At 38.0% G+C, this 21,384-nt stretch overlaps 1 protein-coding gene across 1 annotated transcript in view; it reads right to left on the bottom strand.

Annotated features, from left to right (window-relative positions):
* Nucleotides 1–655: 655 nt before the first annotated feature.
* Nucleotides 656–21,384, bottom strand: part of crispld2 (cysteine-rich secretory protein LCCL domain containing 2) — a 34,861-nt gene continuing 14,132 nt past the window's right edge. The window contains exons 8-15 of the mRNA XM_059993179.1: nucleotides 14,064–14,124; nucleotides 13,274–13,340; nucleotides 12,484–12,617; nucleotides 11,281–11,324; nucleotides 11,107–11,179; nucleotides 9,569–9,644; nucleotides 3,983–4,116; nucleotides 656–2,761 (exon numbers count right to left, since the gene is read on the bottom strand). Of these exons, the coding sequence (XP_059849162.1) occupies nucleotides 2,710–2,761; nucleotides 3,983–4,116; nucleotides 9,569–9,644; nucleotides 11,107–11,179; nucleotides 11,281–11,324; nucleotides 12,484–12,617; nucleotides 13,274–13,340; nucleotides 14,064–14,124 (641 nt within the window). The 3' untranslated portion in view covers nucleotides 656–2,709. The remainder of the gene's footprint in view (nucleotides 2,762–3,982; nucleotides 4,117–9,568; nucleotides 9,645–11,106; nucleotides 11,180–11,280; nucleotides 11,325–12,483; nucleotides 12,618–13,273; nucleotides 13,341–14,063; nucleotides 14,125–21,384) is intronic.

Raw genomic sequence — 21,384 nt, 5'->3', positions numbered from 1 at the left:
TTCATATGCATCTTGTATAATACTATGAGAAATAATATGGCAAATGATAAAGTAAAAACAGCTTCTATCTAATGCTATCCCATACCTGCTACAAAATAATGAAATTCACATAAGATGGTTTACTTTGTGAATGATGCACCCTGACCAACACCCCACAGGAAATTCCTAATACATGTACATGTATTTGGTGAATAAAGTTGATCCTTGATCCTATCAATTAGCATAAATCTATCCCCACTGTTGCTATGCTGAATTAAACTAGCAACCTTATGGGACTCTCTTTCTGGTTTATTTGCCTGCTACTCGCACATGTCCCAGAGATTAAGGATAAGGGAGTTTTGTTCTTATTGAGAGATTTGCTGTGAAAAAAGTTTACACCCTCTGTCAAGTGTTAATGGGTGATGAAAGCCAACAGAGAACAATTTTCCTTGGAAGTGTACTAAATGGTTGTGCACAATTTAATAATACTAAAACTGCAAAATAGTTTCTATTACCAAAAATCTTGAGCTCCCTCCTCTTACTCATTTATCATATCATATGCATAGTTTCTGTCTTGGCTACCCTTTCTAATCATTTTACAGCCAACAAATATTTCCAATGTCAACTCACAGCAGAAGTTTATGAATGTGCAGCTCAAAACCAATACACTGGGTAATCCGAGAGAAAAATAACATTTTATTGTGAAATAATGCACTCAGTTTTATAAAGTATTAAAAATAGTTAGCGGCTTGTAAGTCTATTTAGTCTTAAACATAGATATGAAAAAATATACAATGTGATGCAGTAACAAAAATCAAAGTGGTTGAGCGGCTATCTTCATCCCTGTTGCCCGACGCAATAAATTATATTTAATATTGTCAGAATTTGCACATGCAAGTCTTCATTCTGACAGTTTGCAGGTATCCAATAAAGAGAAATAAGAGATTTTTTTACAATTAAAAAGCTAAAAAAAAAATCCTAAACCACAGTGGTGAATCCAATGCATTAATCCAGGGGTTCCCAAACTGTGCTAGCATGCCCATATTTCTTGTTTACTTTAGACTAAACAGGTTAGTCATTGATAAAATTTGATAGAGTGCTGTATTCTTAAGTAACAAATGGAATAGAAAAATATGTAGGGAACTTTTAATATCATTTAAAGTTAAATTGTTAAAAAGTTAATTATAGGCTTAAAATATTAAACATGATGGTAACTTACACATAAACAGTTGATAAATTTTGAAGTGGGCATGCAATTAAAAAAATAGCTTCAGAACCTCTGATCTGATACATTTTTTTTAATATTGCCTCTATTTCTTCATTGCTACCACATTATCCATTGATTACATTGATTACTGGGTAATCAAGGACTCTCAAAATAAAATTCTTCTTACTTTCCCCTCTGTCTCAGCGTTTTAACTATCCACTGTGCTAATGCACTTGAACTGTTAAGTTCGTAAGGTCATCAATTACCTATAATTCATAAAAAAGAAAACAGTATAACAGGGTCATGTGGTCTCCATGACAGAGCAAAGAGTGCTCTGACCAAATAAATAAGAAACTTTTGTCAAACACTGAGGGTAATTGAATAAAGAGGGAATGATGGAGGTATCAATGTGAAAGGAATGATTTCACCAAGGTTTAGTTTATTTACAGAACACTAGATGGATGAGGGTGAAGTGCAGGGCTGTGTGTGGTCCTCTATTAACTTGAGCTATTATTTACACGAGTGGCTCAGCCACAAGACACTTATAATCCTCAGTCAACGAGACACCACATACACCTGTGTGTATCTCATTCCTTGTTTGCCAAAGCATACAAATTCCTTCCTTTTGTCTCACGTCATGCACGATTCATTTCATCTTTTACCTTACTCCTGTCAGGTGCTAATGCTGAAGGACAACTAATGGGGAGGCAGAGGCGGAGAGCATTATTCATAAGGTATCTGCTTATGCACTGATTCAAGAAATAAGTTTGCATTCATTAGAATGTAACAGCCCCATACGACAAAAAAAATGTTTGCACAAAATGAACTCTTGGAACTTCAAGCAAATTCTTACATTATCAGCTTCTGAGGTTCCAAATAAACTCAAAGAACACAGACATTTGTTGTTGTGCAACTGAAAGCAGCTTTTTAAAAAAAAACATTTCACAAACACAAGAGATTCTGCAGATGCTGGAAATCCAGAGCAACACACATTCTGGTAGATCAGCCTGCAGGATCACCAGATTTATTGGGTACACCTCTGGGTGAAGAGAAAACTGCCGGAAGTGTCACAAAGACCTGAAGGCCCCGCCTTTAACCGTTCTCCAGCGTTCGTCTCCTGCAATGTGCACACACGGTACTTTGTCCATTCGCACTGATGCAAACAATTGTAAATGAGACATGCACCCATCATTTCCAATAGATTGCACTGAGGCAGAGATCAAATTAGGAGTAAATACTTAACTATGTTATACTGAGCAATATAACTTAGCAGCACTGCTGTAAATAACTATATTTCGGCATTTAAACAAAATATCAAATTTATTATGTACAATAACAAGAGGAATGTTCGAACCAGAGTCCACTTTTCTTTGTAGCCAATGAGATGTAAGATTTCTAATCTGAGGATGATGTTTAATCCTTCATGTGATGAGGTTGATCAACATCGTCAAGTGTGCACGGTATGTGAAAATGTTTCGTTCGCTGTTGCTTCCAGAGTAGTTCTGTCACAATTACCTTCTCGCTCATGCCACAGCAAATACTCTGAAGGCTTTTCCATCAGGAGGATTTTTTATACTGGAAGAGAAGGAAGTCATTGTCTCATTACTCCCGAGAGAAAATCTGTTAAAGTACAGTATGCCAGATTTGCTTCCATGTGCTTTCAGAGAATCCTCGCAATTCAGATGGAGCTTTGATTCTGCATAGATTATCTGACTCAATTTGAGAATTGTTGTGGAGGTGCATGAGACAAGTTTTAGGGGGATTTGTGTTTACTGCTGAGTTTTTAAAATATGAACATCTTGAAGATTTGCTATCCAACAACACACAAAAAATGGTTAGGAACTCAGTAAATCAGGCAGCATCTATGGAGGACAATGAATACTCAACATGCCGGGCAAAGACACTTCATCAGAACCAGGGCAGAAGCCAGGTTAAAAAACGTGGGGGGGTGGACGAGCACAAGCTGGCAGATAAGAATCCAGATGAGAGGGGGTAGGTAGGTGGGTGGGTGGGGGATAGAAAGAGTCTCTTATGCCTCCAAAGGTTTGCTTCCCCCATTTTGCAACAATGCCCACAGTAAAAATATGACCTTAAGTTTTTTTTCCAACTTTGTTTAGAAGAGTTCATGTTTCATCATATTCCACCAACATAAAAGAACATTCAAGTGGGACAGCTCCATCCCATATTGAAATTTAATTGGAACTTGCATTGCTTCAGATGGAAGCTTCTGCCAGCTAGCCCAAATCCCAACAGGAACAAGAACTATGGATTTTTTAATGCACCATATATACTCTTGCCTCTAGCATATGAGTCTGAACGCATGGTTAAAGTCCTTTAAGGTAGCGTACTGCAGTGGATTCCAGTTCTTCCTGCTCCCACCCCTCTCCCTTGCCCTTTTCCCAACTATGATTTCCCTCTCCTTGCCCCCTTCCCATTCACAGTCCACAATAGAGATCCAAATCAGAATCAGGTTTATGATCACTCAGATATGTCATGAGATTTGCTTCTGTTTTGCGGCAACAGTACAGTGCAATACATAAAATTACTACAGTCTTAGCCACCCTAGCTATACTGTATATATGTGCCTAGGAGTTTTGCATAGTACTGTATCTTATTATAATTTATGGCATTTTTATGTAGTGCACTGTACTGCTCCCATAAACAACAAAATTCATGACATGTGCGGCTGATTATAAACCTGATTCCCATTCTAGTTCTGCTCTATGTAGCACTACAAAAGAATTAAGTTTCTTATATTGTGCAGTGTGTTTTTCAACTGTTTTTCCTGCTGCTTACCTCTCTGATTGAATTCCATTTTTGGAGATTCCTTTATATCGGTTCTTCTTCTCCACTGGCATCACATCGACGAGTCCACCAATGTGGTTTTCAATTACACCGGCATGCACCGCTGTTCGACAGATACTGGATCTCTAAGAGATTAGCAGAAGGAGTGAGTTGGACCCTTCACTGCTCCATATAGCTCAGCTATTTCAGATATCCACAGTTAAAACCACTATCTCTAAATGGCAAAGATAAAATGAGCCTTTATATTACTACTCGTTCTCAAGAGTGAATGCCTTCTCTCCTCCAATACACTTATTGCAATCTTAACCAAGTAAGAAACTGTCCCTACAGTTTTGATGTAAGTGCTATTGATTTTTATTCAATTTTGTTTCATTTGCAGTGCCTGGCTCCCTGTCTTAAAATATACTACTCTTCTGTTCATCCCTTCATCTCAGATTAGCAGCAGAAAGTCAGAAGGAAAAGCATCAGCATCCTTCCTAAGTGTGGCAAGTAGGGTGAGGGGACAGAAATTAATAATGTTTCCTCATTCCAAATTAAAGAGGGTTATTTTTCTTTTGCTGTTCTGCAGCAAAAATACAGAAAATCTGCTCAGGTTCCGTCATGTCACTGAGTTGAATATACTCACACTTTCACCGGACATTGATGGATCTTGTAGTAATGAGATCAATTTAAACTGAGCTTCCTATTCAGTCCAAAATGTGGCATTTGGTGCAGTTTAAACAAACTCAGTGGATTGTACAGGTTCTCCCTCCTGAAGGTCTGCAGTACATTCCAGTTGACAGAAGGCATCATATGTGCACCATACAATGTCAAGAGCTAATCAATAGGTAAGGATTCAAAATCCATAGGTTTATGCTAAGTTATGCTTGCCAACACAGTTAATTTGTTTAGGTTTGCCCTTGTGTGCATTAAAATGGGTTTTAATGCAGCTTCTCTGTTAGTAAATAGTAAGAGGCGGGCCAAAGATGACTGAAGCTGCTATTAATAGGCACTCTGATCCATTGTGTTACATAATAGCAGCATTGTGACCACTTACAGTGAAATTGAGAGAAAGCATCCTCAATAGTATTCACCAAAAGCAGAAGGCAGGGGGGAATAAGCTTTCAGATTTGGAAACTGCTGTGTTTAATATTTAGTTTTTACAGAATCTAAGTCCAGACATTAATCCCATTCCCTTGGGCTAATACATAATACTTCCGAAATAAGTCAGGAACACAAACCCTTCTTGGCCAAGACCCCCAAAAAATCTGAAAGTACCAAAATATCTTCACCACAATGCCAATAAGACTTGGATGCAAACTTCACCTCAATTAATTAGCCCACTGTTGACTGGTCCAATAAAATCTTCATTCTATAATGTCAAAACAGAAGAGCTTACACTACCCCCCACCACTTCAAACCCACTTGTACTGAGCAATCACAACTAGACTTGCAGAGATGAGACATTCTGTAACTTTCCATTAGGTCAGTAAGACTCGGGTATTTTTATCTCATCAATATTTTATACTTCAAAAAGCAATCACTTCCTAGGTCTTCCCCTTGAATCCTCACAAACAAGAAGCTGTGTCTGGGCCTTCCTTACACAAGGTAAATAAAACTCTCTGAGATCCACAGATTGACTTTGATAAACAACCTCCATATCATTAGCAGTCTTTCAGGCAAAAGCAGCCACACCAAGAGTCCTGATGGTAACTATTGAGTTGGAGGGAGGGACTAAAAACCTGCCTGAAATGATAGTTTTGAAGAAGCTTTTGAAGGAAAGTTGAGCAGACGTAAAGTAGAGATGCTTGAAGAGATTGTTAATGGTTCATCCAGAGACAAAACAAATAGAAGGCCTAAGAAAACACATGAGAAAAGGAATGGAGGCAATACAATAGTGACTGAAATTAGAACAGCATTCTTAATACCACATTTTGGGATGTATAACTACATTAAAGGTGCTTTGAGTGCGAAATTTGGCTGTTCTGTTGGTAGTAGAAAATTGCAGAATTTAGGAAAGGGAAGAACATAAAATTCAGTGAGTTGGAATCGGAAGACAAAGATGAGAGTGAAAGGAAATTCCGATATTAGGGATGGCGTGTGAGTAGAAGAACTCTGAGTGAGGATTTACAATGGTGGCAGAAGGGCCTGGAGGTGTGGATAAGAGACCCAGTAACTATGTGGGTGAGATAGGGAGTGGAGACGTGCAATACTGGACCAGTGGAATGAAGGTGATAGTCGGGATGTGGGTTTTGAACTTGAGCTTAGTGTCAAATAGTACACATCGGATGTGCATACCACAATGCAGCCTTCTGTGAAAAAGCTGAAGGGAAGCCAATATGCAAAAGTCCTAAAGGAAGCAGAACAGTCCTGCTGTGTTATTATTTATTTATCAATAATTCAATACTCTACAAGCAGTCTGATAGTCCCCTGCTGGCTGGGTGATGATTGCTGCAAGGATCCACAAGCTCCAAATGAAGTCTGAACAATACATTAAGACAATGTCATCCGAGGACAGCAGTATTAGCGAGGAAAACTAAAGAGCCAGTGTACATAATTGAAGAGCCAAGAAAATCTGGACACATTTGATGAAGACACAGGTGCATTGAAACCCCATGCCTACATTCAACTATTCACATACACGTCTACTGTCCCAATGTAAATAGAAAATCAAGCTTTCTTTTATCATTACCACCTAGCAGTTCAGAAACAAGAAAAAAATTGCTAATTATTGAAATAATAATTCAGCCTTGGGAAAATCCTCACGTTCACAAATTTAGTTAAATACAGAATCGTCAAGTTCCCTAACTGTTAAATAATAAAGCAACCATAATTTTTGGTCAAGGTGACATAGGTCTGACTATACTACAATAAAAATAACTGGTTGCGTCCTTAAAGTTCAAAGTTCAAAGTAAATTTAGTACACATATGCCACCATGTACAACCCTTAGATTGTATACTCAATAAATCTACAATAGAATAATAACCATTGAAAGAATCATTGAAAGACCTCACTGTCTTGAGTATTCAAACCAGTGTGCAAAAGGCACAAACTGTGTGAATACAAAAAGAAAAGTAATAACAATAAATAAATAAGCAATGAATATTGAGAACGTGGGATGAAGAGTCCTTCAAAGTGAGTTCATAAGTTGTGGGAACATTTCAATGATAAAGTGAAGCTGAGTGAAGTTATCCCCTTTGGTTGGACACTCCGATGGTTAAGGATAATGAGTATTCCCGAACCTGGTGATGTGAGTTCTGAGGCTCCTGCGCCTTCTTTTTGATGGGAGCAGTGAGAAGAGAGCACATCCTGGGGGTGTGGGGGTCCCTGATGATGGATGCTGCTTTCCTGTAACAATGTTTCATGCAGGTGTGCTCAATGATGGGGATGGCTTTACCTGTGATGGACTGGACCACATCCACTAGTTAATGTAGGATTTTCTATTCAAGGGCATTGGTGTTTCCATTCTAGGCTATGGTGCAGCCAGTCAATATACTCTCCACCACATACCTATGGAAGTCTTTCAAAGCTTTAGATGCTTTAAGAAATGTTATTACATTTTAGCTAGACAACATTAGTGTCTTATTGTTCTTTTTTATATATTGGTCACTGGTGAAGAAGCAGTACTCAATTGCTGGCAAAGCTCCACCTGTCATCCACGATTTACTGCCACTGTGTATAGAAGCGTACTCTAGAGATGTGAAGGAATGCGTTTACTTTCATCGCAATCACACAGTTAACAGAACTTGGTATGTTGAAGAGTCATGAGGATTTATCACTTCCAGACTCTTTCCCCAAGAATTGCTTATGTATAGTTTTTCATAAATTCTATTGTATTTCTTTATTTTCCTGTAAATGCCTGCAAGAAAATGAACCACAATGTAGTATACTATAACATGCTTAGAAAATTAATTTACATTGTCTTTGAAATGCAAAAATGTATTACAAAATGGACTGAATAACGGTAGGGACTTTTTAAGAAACTCCTGTACAAGGACATGGAGCTCAGAAAAATAAAGGGCTATGGGTAACCCTAGGTAATTTCTCAGGACATGTTCGGCACAGGTTTGTGGGCTGAAAGGCTTGTATTGCACTGCAGGTTTTCTATGCTTCTATGAATGTGAACTCAAAATATTGGGTTCCTGTTTCTTAAAAGGACAAACTTCTTGGGCATTTAATTTAAATGTTATTGCTCCTTAATCTGGAGTCATTTAAAGTGTCAGCTTGAAATGTTACAGGAGGTTCTTTTGCTGTATAATACTAAGGAGATTAGTCCACATATAAACACTGTAACTTTCTATTGTTCTTTCAGATTTGTTAGCATAGTTAATGTTATTGTGGATCTGCCAAAGGATACAAAATGGTTAGTTCTCTCACAATATACAAAAGTATACACAATATACGAACTATCAGCTCGGCTGAAAAGGTCAGTGACTGCGGTCTACCATCACAGCAGGACTTGTATGTGGCAACACAGGGAAGTGGTCAGGAAATGTAATTGCAGACACTACGAACCCAGCCTTTTCCAAAAGCTCCCTGCTGGAAAGCTCTGTAGGGCTATCAAAGCAAAAACTTCAAGCCATCTTAAAAGTTTCTACTCCCAGGGAGTTAAACTCATTAACCATTCTAGTTAGGTCCTCAGCCATCTCTGTTTATTACCCCAGTCACTGATCCTTGAATCGAACAAAATGGAGACAAAGTAATTGTGATCAGGATTCAGTATCAGACCCAATAACATCATTAGATCCTTCTCTTTAAAAAACTAACAGTGGGTTTGGATTTTTACTCATTTGTTTTGAGGAGGTGTTTGAACACAAGGAATCTAAATTCTAAGAGCAGTGCCAGAGTCAGAGGTGGAGAGCACACTGTGAACTTCTAGAGGTTTTGCTGGCTTCTCACTCACCGGAACCTACTCAGTCATTACACAACGTTCTGCAACAGTTTAAGTAGAACTTGAGGCCTGGGGAAGGGAGTACAATCAAATCTAATGCATCAGCCAGATACTATTTGTCTACTGTTGCTACATCTGCCACTGAAGAAATACATCAATTTCTTCCGGATTTTTCTTTGTTCTCATGAAATGTACTGGCAGCAAAATAAGTAAACAAGAGGAGCACAGAATAGCAGAACAAACTAGAATGAGCTAGTACTGAAACCATAACTCGCCTTCAAATATAAAAACAAAATTCAGAAAGAGATTAATCTTCCTGGAGGTTCAAATTTTCTGTGGTGAATCTATAGTAACCTCAGCGTTTTCAGCTCTGGCTTTTATTTTCCTCATTACAATTATCCAGCAATCAGAAATGTGGTTTTAATATTAGTAAAAGAATGATGCACAATGGTAAACGTTTTATGCAGATGGGCAGATTTTCTTTCTCAATAGGATATTGCATTGGATTAAAATCAAAAATTCAGAAAGTAAACATGGACATCCATACCACAAAAGGGGAAGCAAGAGGGCAAATTGTGACATCTCAGTTTTCAGTTTTCCTGCTGCAATATTGTACAACCTGAGGTAGTTCCCTATGATACTGAGGTAAACATCTACACTTACTGACAGGATCTCGATGAATATAAGAAAAGTACAGTGTACTTACATCAGAATAAATTTTATTGCCGATGACCCGTGCCCAGAAGGGAAACTCCTCTAAACAGCTTGGTGGACAGTTAATCCTACAAATCAAAGAAAGAACTCTCTGAACTGACAATTGCACAATAAAAAATCCATTATAGAACTTAATTGCACAAATTAGATCAAGTTCACAAATATAATGGTTGATATAATAAAATCTTCACCTTAAACACATGGACAATCTTACATAAAAGTTTTAAAAGTGGATCATTTTAATTCAATCAACTGTAACAGTAGTAACAGAAAGTGGTATGTAGAAACACGTTCTTGGTAATGTATATTACTCTGTGCTCTCACAAAATGGCTAGAGCGGTTTGACTTTTGTATTACACTTTACATCAAGTGGTTTCGATAGAGAGTGCTTACAGCAGCATGACAAAACCGAGACTGACGCAATGGTTGATACCTACATAATGGGCAAAGATGCAGTTTCATTATTGAACTTAATATCCCAAGGTGCTCAATAAATGGAAATACACTGAGAAAACAGATACCTAGTCTTTAAGGAAAAGGGTACATTGACCTTGTTTGGGACCGTGTCATTAGAAGATGCAAAGGAGAAAGAATCTACTCTCAAACTTGACTAAAAATACTACGAAGAACAGTAAAATAATTGTGAAGAAATAAATACTGCATAAAATGGGAACAAGTAAAATACTCCAATCAATGTCCTTGGATATGATTAATTCTGTATGTCGTTAACAATGAAGTAGTAATCGCCAGCTTTGACCAGACTTAATTCAATGTTAATTCTTAAGAATGGCAACATCTGTGTGCCAGAGTAAAAGAAGGATGTTTTCATTGGATAGGAGGCAAATACACTGAATATTCCAAACTACAGTATCATATTAACACTGAGTATTTCCAAAACAATAATTACGAGGAGCTAAACTTTTAAGAGAAAATCCACAGATGCTGGAAATCCAAGCAACACACACGAAATGCTAGAGATACTCAACAGGCCAGGTAGCATCTATGGAAAAAAGTACAGTCGATGTAAAAGCACGTCAACTCTACTTTTTTCCATATATGCTGCCTGGCCTGCTGAGTTCCTCCAGCAATTTGTGTGTGTATTACGAGGAGCTAACATGTAGAAACCTATATTACAGTTAACTGCTCTTTAAAACAACATCAAATGACAAAACATCTAAAAATACCAGAGGTCTGGAATACTTTCTATAAAAGGATAGTTTTTTTTTCCTTTTTTTTGCCCCATAAACTACCTTATCATCTTAATCCAAGTTTCACTATGCCATCAGTGAATTGAATTTACAGGATATTTTCACCCTTCCTTTAATCAGTTTAACAGGATCTGTTTAACAAGTTTATGAAGCACATTTATCATGGAAGAAGGGTTTGAAACTGTATTTTCATCCATGAAAAACCTACTTCTTATTAAATGTTCAATACATAATCTATTAGTAAAGTTCTTCGTAACCAACCATAAAGTTGTTATGAATTTTGTGGGAACTAATAAATAAATAGATGTTCCTACTGTCTTACCTTGGACAATGTGTAAATGGCTTTCTGTAAGGGCAAAGCTGAGCCACTGTGGCATAACAGTCAACTGACCGGGCTGGCAAAGCAAATTTATAAAATTACATTCAGTACATTGGAAATACTTAAAGTCAAAAAATGCTTTTAGAAATTTAGTAAAATTTGAAGATGTTATCTTACTGGTCACTTTAGAAACAGTAAATCCATTGGCTTGCTTGAACTTGCTGTAAATAAATATCACACAGATTAAACGGAAGGTTAGCATTAGTTTATGAAGACTCAATGATTTTAAAAGTTGTAAATATCTGTTATGTTTTGTAACTTCAAAACAGGAAACTAATTCAAAAGAAGCCACAGAAGTCCAAAATGTGAATCTAACTTTACATTTTACTTTAAGTGAGGTGGACATGTATCACCTGGTAGCATGATGATGTATACAATTCAGTATTTATACACATAATCTGTAATGAATTATTTAAACAAACACAAATCCTTAATCAACCAATGCATACAAGATTACTCAAATATTATTTAAATACTAAATACATATCTGCTTATCAATTCATCATATTATACATAATAATGCAATAGAATTGAAAAAGAAGCACTCAATGTGCTGAATGGCCTTATTCTATCCTATATCGTATGTCTAATGGAAACAGAACTAAATCTGAATCTCAATAGATCTGCATAAACTCCAGTATTCTGTCTCTGGGTGAAACTGTTATTGGAAAGAAAACCACAAGCAGCCAATAAAATAAACAGATTGATTTTGCACAGTAACCTCATCCCAATCCTCTCAAATTGAGCGGGTATTATCAGGAGTGTGCACTCATTCACAAGTGCACAAGGGAGGAAGATGGAGTTGTTCTGATCCATGTATTTATCTTCCACCTCCTGCCTCCTTAAGAGATTACAAATAACGGCGCAGCTTCACTTCTTCAAGTGTTTATTCAGTAGAGAGCTAGGACAATTCCCACACTGGACACATCCTTTAGGCCTTGGACTATATGTAACCCTCGAAGTGTGTGATATTCCATTTGTTGCCACACAATACCATATTTTGAGCTCAAGTCTCATACTAATGGAAGTTAGATCAAGGAGTGTGAATGTTAATTTTGAATTTCTTACTAGGCTGCCTACTTTGATATCCAGTAAATTAATTCATCACGCCCAACAGCAACATTACCAGTCCTTGATGTTTTCTCTCCAGATGACCAATAATCCTAACCCTTTTATCCTTATGGTGTCAATTTAAATTATTATGTGGTGGTGTATGGGGAAAACTGAAAATTCATAAGAATAGCCATTAGGAATTTGTTGCAGTTAAGTCAAATACAGGGAAAATTATCCAAAGCTTTAAATAAGTCAGGATGTTCTTACCTTATGGACTGAATATGATTTTTGGTAGACTTGACAAAGAAGGGGATTTTTTTTTTCCGAGTGATATCCACAAGACCACCATATTCGTTCTTGATAATCCCTTGGTGTATTGCAGCCCGACAAATACTGGATTGCTAAAAATTAAGCAAAATAATTTGGTTCAAGATCTCCTTCATAAATTGATAAATCCCTTAAAAACTCAATTCTGGCTCTAGAAATCTTTGACTGCAAGGCTGAAGTAAGCCTACCATAAACCAGATGTCTCAATCTAATTTAGACATGCAAGGATGGGTTTGATAAAAAGTAGCCTCCAACTTTGCGTTAAATAGGGAGACGGCAGATTTCCACTCCAGGGCTTACTTAATTGTTATTGAGCATCGGTATTAGTCGGCAAATCTCTGCTACCTACAGAGGGGTTCCAGAGATGGGCTAAATTCTGGATCTCAGAACTGGGCAGGGCAATCTCTCTTTTTTTAAATAATTAACTGTTGTTCCTTTCAAAGGAAGAAGTTGGCCCAAGATGTATTTGTTTCCTCATGACTATGAGGGTTAGGGTGGGTAAAGCTGAACCACTTGGCCTATTTCTGCAGAGGGAAAGAGTAATGGAGGTTGAAGTTTACCCCAGATAAAGTCTTGATCTCTCTATCCATCAAAGACCTCCTTCTTCCAGCTCCAACTACAATGCCATACATCCTGCTAAGATTCATAGGCATAAGCTCACAAGCACACTCAGTATCTATATTGGGAAAGGACCTTCAGACATTTAAGTGAACTGAGAGACTGTCTTTACCGTTTCATAGTAGAGTGTCCCAATTACTTTAGCCTTTGAAGATCTGCAATTGGCTGGGCACTTGTACCTAATCAAAAAGATACCCGATTAGACAAGTTTTAGAAAGTGCAGAACATGTGAGAAATCCTCAGGTCACACTTTGAAGATACATTTAATTGTTTTAAATGCTAAAATACTATACAGCATTACAGTGTGTTCCCTACTGCCTAACTAACAGCACAAGCTTTCTGCTTCCTACTTCCGCATAAAATTTTCTGTACAATTAGCACTGCACATTAAATAATAAACACAAGAAATTCTGCAGATGCTGGAACTCCAAAGAAACACATAAAATACTGGAGGAACTCAGCAGGTCAGACAGCATCTATGGAAATGAACAAACAGTTGACATTTTCGGACCGAGACCCTTCTTCAGTAATAAGGGGGTCACGAAGAAACAAACTGCCCGAAACCTCAGCAATTTGTTCATTTCCATGGATGCTGCCTGACCTGCTGAGTTCCTGTGGCATTTTGTGTGTGTTGCAAATTAAATAATACAAATAAGTGGGTCAGATGGAAGCCATCATATCCTCTGAAGGACATTTGGTGTAATAGTCGATTTCAAAATTGAGTGTTGTACTGTCACAATTTTTGAAAATACTTTCTCTGTAAATAAACTAAAACTGCCTCAGACAACTGAACTGGTGCAAGCTGTGATAATTATACCTATTATTTGTCAATGTACAACTTCATGAACAATGAAAGTGAAGAAATAATACACAAGTAATATAGACAGAGAAAGTAATGCTACCTGTTGCAAGTTGTCCCTTTGCATTTGTCTCTCATTTTTGTTTCACATTTGATGACTTGAGCTGAAAGGCAATCAGAGTTTATATAATGATCTGAAAGCAAAACAATTCAAGTCCAAAGTACAAAAGAAATGGCAACCAAATAGCATTCAGGATGCAATGGAGAATCCATAAAATTCTCAGTGAATCAATAGGTAAAAAAGAAATGACAACAGTGAATGGCAACAAGAAATGTACAGTGAACAGTTGTGGCTTTGGGGCTCTAGAAAAAACTCAGAATTCAATGTCTCAGTACTGGGAAGCTGCCTAGAATGAGAACGTACAAACACAAAGCAGGACTAAAAATGATATTTTAATTTGAACAAAAGAGTGATTTGATACAAGCATTTGAAGGGATGAATGAATAAGACTGGGCAGATTGAAGAAAACTTTTAACATAAAGTCTAGATTAAAGCAACGTAGATGCAAATTGAAATATAAGATCTAGGGTAGAGAAAGAGAAATATTTTTTCACTATAGACTTGACTAGCGGCAATTTACTAATACAGTATTAAGCTAATAGGTTGAAAACACAATAAGGGAACATAGCTAGCACAAAGATTTTGAACATGAGAGGTAAAAAGTGAAGACTGATCATGCTGATCATAACAGGGTATTTTAATCTGACACAGAATATAAACACAAGAGGTTCTGCAGATGCTGGAAATCCATACAAAATGCTCAAGGAATGTCCATACATCAGGAAATGTCTCAGCCCAAAATGTCGACTCTTTATTCCTTTCCACAGATGCTGCCTGACTTGCTGAGTTCTGCCAGCATTTTGTGTCTATTGCTCATTTAATTTGACACATAGCTTGGAAGAGAATCAGTTGCAAAGGAGACCTGCTATTATGCATTTCATTGAAAGCTATCTAATTACATGAGTAGATTTAGAGGATTCAGGCAAATAGGAGAATACTGGTTTGGTGATCTCAATTCTGAAACTGCCTGCTCAACATTCCTAAAAAAAAGGACCTTTACGAGAAGGACTGCAAGGCCAGCAGAAGGCTGCTGACACCACCTCATTTGCTGAGGTGGACAACAAATATCTGTCTTGTAAGTGACATCCAGATCTTCAAAAAGTGAACTTTTTAAAAACTGAAAACTTCAGCAAATGTGAAATAATTGATAACGTGATTTCTCTGCCTTTGCGGGAAGCCAGCAGAAACGAATGTAAATGTGGCAGCATTTATAAAGAGCTGAAAGACCAAAGGTAATTGTTTTCATTATTGCTCTACTCACATGAAGAGATAATAATCACAGAATGTCCTCCAATTGTTCCCAAGACACTAAAAATGGGGCCACATGCATTAATTTGTAGATAAGGCTGTAATGTATGGTTCTAGTCCATTTCTGGAAGGACAAATCATTTCCATACACAGTGGGTGAAGAGGACATTGCCTTAGAGCAATCAAATTGCTTGCTTCACAAATACACAGGAAATGTCTGAAAAAAAAGTTTGCAAGTCACGGAACATTTGTAAAAGAGAAAAAGTTAAGGTGAATTCCAATTAAGGGTCTTGGAACTGAAATGATAACTGATTTTTGTTTACACAGATGCTGGCTGCCCTGCTAGCAACAAATAAAATTCTAGCAAAACTTAACATCTGTGTAAGGAAAGGAACTGTCCACATTTTGGGTTGAGTACCTGCATCACCTGGCCTTGCTCCAGATTCCGACATCTGCAGACTCTTCTGTCTGCCTGACTTGCTAACTTTTTCTAGCATTTTCTGACTTTGTTTCAGATTTCCAGCATCTGCAGTGATCTTTTCATATAGTTGGCTTTATTTTGTACAACTAACTTAACCTTAGAAATGTGATTATCTCACACCATTAATTTTCATAAAACCACTTTTATCCTGCAAACAAACCCAGTCTGATTTTCATCTTTGCTTTTTTGTCATATATATTATAATAATGAAGACAAAAAACTCCACATAATCCCATGTTGTACATGTTAATATATTTAGATTGAAACACATGTTAAAACAATTTTAAATACCTATAATTTAAAAAGATGCTTATAACTAAATATCTTAAAGAAGCAATATTATTTTAATAATAGGAAAATAATACTAAGCTCTATCACACGCCACCATAACTTGCTTTCAGTCGTTGCTCTGTTCTGCACTGTACAAGTAAGTTATATGATTTGGCACTTCCTTTCTGGGTTCATGTAGTCTTCTGTACTTGGACAACAGTGGATCTCAGCTAAGGCGATCTAGTTCTTTACTACTTCTGAAACTACACAAGGCCATTGCAGTTCAAGCAGAATTGATTGGCCAAATGGCCTAATTCTGCCCTAATGTCTTATGTTTTAGGAACCGTATAACTCAAGAACAATGAGCCTGCAGAACCACAGGCTGCTCGGAGTTGCAGCCAATAGCAAGACTCCACCTGCAAGAATCAGTCTGGGCAGCTACCGTTCTCCTGTTATAGCTGAATGGTATAGAGAATTGAGAATTAATACAATTTGTCACACAAGATTTAAATTACAATGAGATGAAAGGTAAAAGCTAAAATCAAAAAACAAGTTATCCATAAAATAGTTATGACCACAGTAAGGACACTTAAAAGCACCTCCATAAACTGGGATCCCGGCATATAGAGTTTTATCAGTAATTTTGTGGAACATTTTATAATGAGTATAGAAAAAAAATGTCAGCAGGTAATTGCATCCATGTCTGGCAACAGTTCATTGAATGAGGGTGCCTGAGCAGAAAAGGAAACCCACTGTAGTAACATTTGCAGACTCCAGAAAGTGCCTGGAAGACAACAAGGAAGATCCAGGCAAAGAGCCCAATGCTACAAGATGTAGAATCCCCTCCTGAACAAGATAATCATCAGGCAGAGGTGTACATGCAATTGGGCGGGTAAAATCAGGAGCACATCCCCAAATATAATCACATCAAATGAAAGTAAATAAACATGTGGCTTTGGTGCATGCACATCTCTGCTCTTCAGCATCAATCATGCATGCATTCACCCCAACAAGAACCAGTAAAGATCCTCTCCACAGGAGGTGACAGATATTGGAGATCCTGCTGAGCCAATGTCTAGGAAAAGAGCATATCAATAGCAGAGAGGCAGCAGAGAGTCAAACAGAGATAGATAGGCAGAGAGACAGCAAGAGAGAGAGACAGAGAGAGACACGCAGAGATGTTTTCCAGAGTAGCATAGCAGTTAGTGCAATGCTAATACACCTCAGGACATCGGAGTTCAGAGTTCAATTTCAACATCATCTGTAAGAAATCTGCATATCCTCCCATGGAAAGTGAGGGCTTTTAGGGTCGGCACAGTAGCGCCGTGATTAGCACAACGCTTTACATACCAGCAATCCAGGTTCAATTACCGCTGCTTTCTGAAAGGAGTTTGTATCTTATTCCCGTGACAGCATGGGCTTCCTCCCATAGGTAGGTTAATAGGTTATTGTAAATTGTCCCGTGATTTGACTGCAGTTAAATTGGGGTTGCTGGGCAATGCAACTTAAAGGACCAGAAGGGCCTATTCCGTGATGCATCTCAATAAATAAATGAGAGGGGGAAGGGGAGGGGGAGGGGGAAATAATTAAAGATTAAGAACTTTCTAGGTAGAAGTTCAGATTTGCAACTCAGGAAAAATACATCAAGGAGTTATAAAGACAGGAATTCAAAACTGAAAAAGAAGAACAAATGGAGATTGGAGGAAGTGATAACTGGGAAAAAAAAAGGGAGTTAAGCTTAAGAGAAATGGGAGTGCTCAAAAATATGTCTAGATACTTACTGGATAAAGAGCAGTTGTGTCATTTTCATAAAGAGAATGAGAACAAGACTTGGACATTTGCAGAACTCGCCTTGCCCAAGCCTCCTTCCACCCACCCATATTCTATGGCTCCCTGCCTCGTTTCTCCATGTGGAGGAAAGAAAAAATGTTGGCAAGCAATTGGGATTAACTGTAACTCTTTCATAAATGACAAAGACTATTCACAGTGACCTCAGCTACTCTCAACACGTGCAACAAACAACAAAAATTAAACAATAATAATACAAGAGATAAAACCAAAGAGTAGTATAAGATTTGTGTTTTTCAGAGATATAATACCAACTGACTGATCAGTTTTTGCAGTTGTTACTCATACAGCAATTCTACAGATGTGTGCAGCATGCTCCACACCTTTTCCTGTCTGCAGTGTTAACCCATTCATAGCACCCACTTTAGTAAGGCTTTACAGCAAAGCTTTTTACAGCCTTACAGTAAGGCTTTTCCTATTACTTCAGTCTTTGTTTACCCCATAAGACAATCTTTTAAATTTGATAATCTACCCTTCTCCTGTATTTACATGCTTGTGCCAATCTAAGACTGCCTGCATATTTGAGTCAGAAATAAGCCTGAATAATTGACCTGGTCACTCTGACTGTACCTGATCAAGTTATTAAATTATAAGTCAGGGCTCTGTGGAAAACAGTGTAAGTAAATTATTGAACAGTTTCTAATGTCATCACACATAACATGAATAAAATAAAGGGCTATGGCAGAAAATATGCAGCCTTCCAGCATCATTAAGGTAAGAACGGCTATTAAATACTGAACAAGGGATCTAGCTTGGAATAATTCTCTAAGGGCCATTTGTTTCTTAAATCAATTTAATATAGTGCCCCAATTCTGGGAGATTTGGCCTCTATGTGCATAGAATGGAGGAAGGAAGTACCACGCTTCACTATAAATGTGATGAATATTCTAATTCTGGAAACAGCTCAGAGTGGTGTTCAACAGTGAAGGTGAAAGTGCAATTAAACAACCTATGGTTTCTGCTTCCTTGGGATTTCTGTGCTTTAGGTGTCCTTTGCTTTTAAAACCCTTGTTTTTAGCTATTCAGCAAAAGTGTAATGCTGATATTGGAACCATCATGTAGGGTGGCACGATAGCGTAATGGTTAGCACAATGCTTGACAGTACCAGAGACCCCAGTTCAATTCCCACCACTGCCTGTAAGGAGTCTGTACATTCTCCCCGTAACCGCATGGGTTTCCTCTGGGTGTTCCGGTCTCCAGTTTCCTCCCTCTTTCCAAAGACATACCAGTTGTTCATTGGTCATTGTACATTGACCCCGATTAAGCTAGGATTAAGTTAGGGGATTGCTGGGCGGCATGGCTCAAAGCGCCAGAAGAGTCAGCTCTGCACTATATGTCAATATGCCTTTTTCATAATAAACACAAGAGATCCTGCTGGTCCAGGAAATCTAGAACAACACATACAAAATGCTCAGCAGTCAGGCACCACCTATTGAGGGGAATAAACAGTCCCGATGTTTTAGGCCATGATCCTTCATCAGGACTGGAAAGGGGGGCAGAAGTAATAAGAAGGTGGTGTGAGGAGAGGAAGGAGTACCAGCTGGCAGGTGATAGGTAAGCCCAGTTAAGGGGTAAAATGGATGGGTTGGGGAGGGAAGATAAAGTAAGAAGCTGGGAGCAGATAAGGGAAAGAGGTAAAGAGCCAAAGAAAGAATCTAATAAGGGAGGATAGCGGACCATGAAAGAGAGGAAAGGAGGAGGGGAACTAAAGAGAGGTGTTGGGCAGGCAAGGAGAAAAGAAGGGGTAAGAGGGAAACCAGAATAAGAAATGGGAAAAAAGAAAAGGAGAGAGGGCAAGAAATTACCAGACACTGGAGAAATCAATGCTCTCAGAGCTCCTGGTGTGGCCTCTTCTACATCGGTGAGACCCAAAATTTTGTAGGAACCGCTTTGTCGAGCAACTTCACTCATCCAAGTGCAGGATGTCCCACTGGCTACCCATTTCAATTTGTCTTCCCACTCCCACTCTGTCAAGTCAGTGCCTGGCCTCCTCCATGATGAGGTCAAACTTGGGTAGGAGGAGCAACCCCTCATATTCCATCTGATGATACGAACATTGATTTTTCCAACTCCTGGGAATTTCTTTCCCACTCCAATCCCAACTCCACCTCTCTCTTTGTGCCTGCTGCTGTTTAGGCAGATGATGTTTGAAACAGGATCAGTATACTTATTTTCATGACTCAGATCTGTGAATTATGTTTTTCCAATTCAGTTATGAATCTTTATAGTTTACTTAACATGTGTATTGCTGGAGATGCTACGATAAAGTAAGCTCAGAAGTTAAATAACTGACTATAGGGATCTTTTAAAATGTTTTGTATAATATCAGCCCCACTTGAAAATTCACTGGGCAACAACTTTTACTAAGTTGCACTGTTGAGCATAAACAGATCATGCTTTATCAAGTGTCAAGTTTCAGGTTAATATAGAATGTGGATTTAACACAGACATTTACAAAGTGATGGAAGGAGATCAGAAAAAAATAAGTGAACATCCAGACAGTGCATGCCATGCAACGTTAAACATTCCAGAGCTCTCCAGGAGAAGCATGATAGATGCTGGTCCTTATTACAGATGATCATAGTTCCCAGGACTGCGATAGTGACATTGGCAAAGGAGTACTTCTTATGCCGGAAAAGATGTTGGTGTGAGAAGGAGATCCGGCTGTGATTACAGGTGTGGCTCAAAACCATTGAACTGATAACACAGAAAAAAACCATAAGAAGAAATACTGCAGAGTGAATGGAAGGGTTAAAGATGTGCGCAAAATGATCCCCTACTGGGTAAGCATCAGCAGTAAGCATATCAGACAGTGAACGGCTATGAATGGATGATACAAAATGGCCAACGTCATTGTGACCACTAAAGCTCAAACCTTGTTCCACTTTTGTCATGTACTGTAAAACACGTGCACCATAATTACAGACAAAACTAGAACAGAGAATATTACATCGCATAAGAGGTCCTTCAGCCCATAAAAGTTGTGCTGACATTTTGATATACACTAAGATAATCTAATCCTTCCCTCCTACATAGACCTCAATTTTTCTATCATTAACGTGCTTACTTAAGAGACTCTTAAGTGTCTCTTAAATGTTCCAGACACCCTGTATGAAAAACTTACCTCTGACTTCAACCCATACTTTACTGCAAACACCTTAAAAATATTATCCCTTCCCCCCACTTAGTAGCACTAAACTTAATTTGCACAGTATTTGGGGTCACAAAAGAAAAACAGGGTATTGAGAATAGTTAAGAACATGAACAGGAACCAGGCAGTCATGTTAAGTGATAGGAGAATAATTAACAGGGATTTGGAATGCAAGGCATTCATTAATATTAGGAAAGCAAGTTGGAGAATATTTAGAGTGAGTGAAATTAATGTTAACTGTAACCTTGATTTACAAAATAGTATCAAAAGCTAAAAATCAGCTTTTATGGAAGATTACTCTTGAA

Source organism: Hypanus sabinus, chromosome 17 (genome assembly GCF_030144855.1).
Source record: "Hypanus sabinus isolate sHypSab1 chromosome 17, sHypSab1.hap1, whole genome shotgun sequence".
NCBI lineage: Eukaryota > Metazoa > Chordata > Chondrichthyes > Myliobatiformes > Dasyatidae > Hypanus > Hypanus sabinus.
The sequence above is the reverse complement of the archived record's forward strand: the minus strand, read 5'-3'. Positions and strand labels throughout refer to the sequence as shown.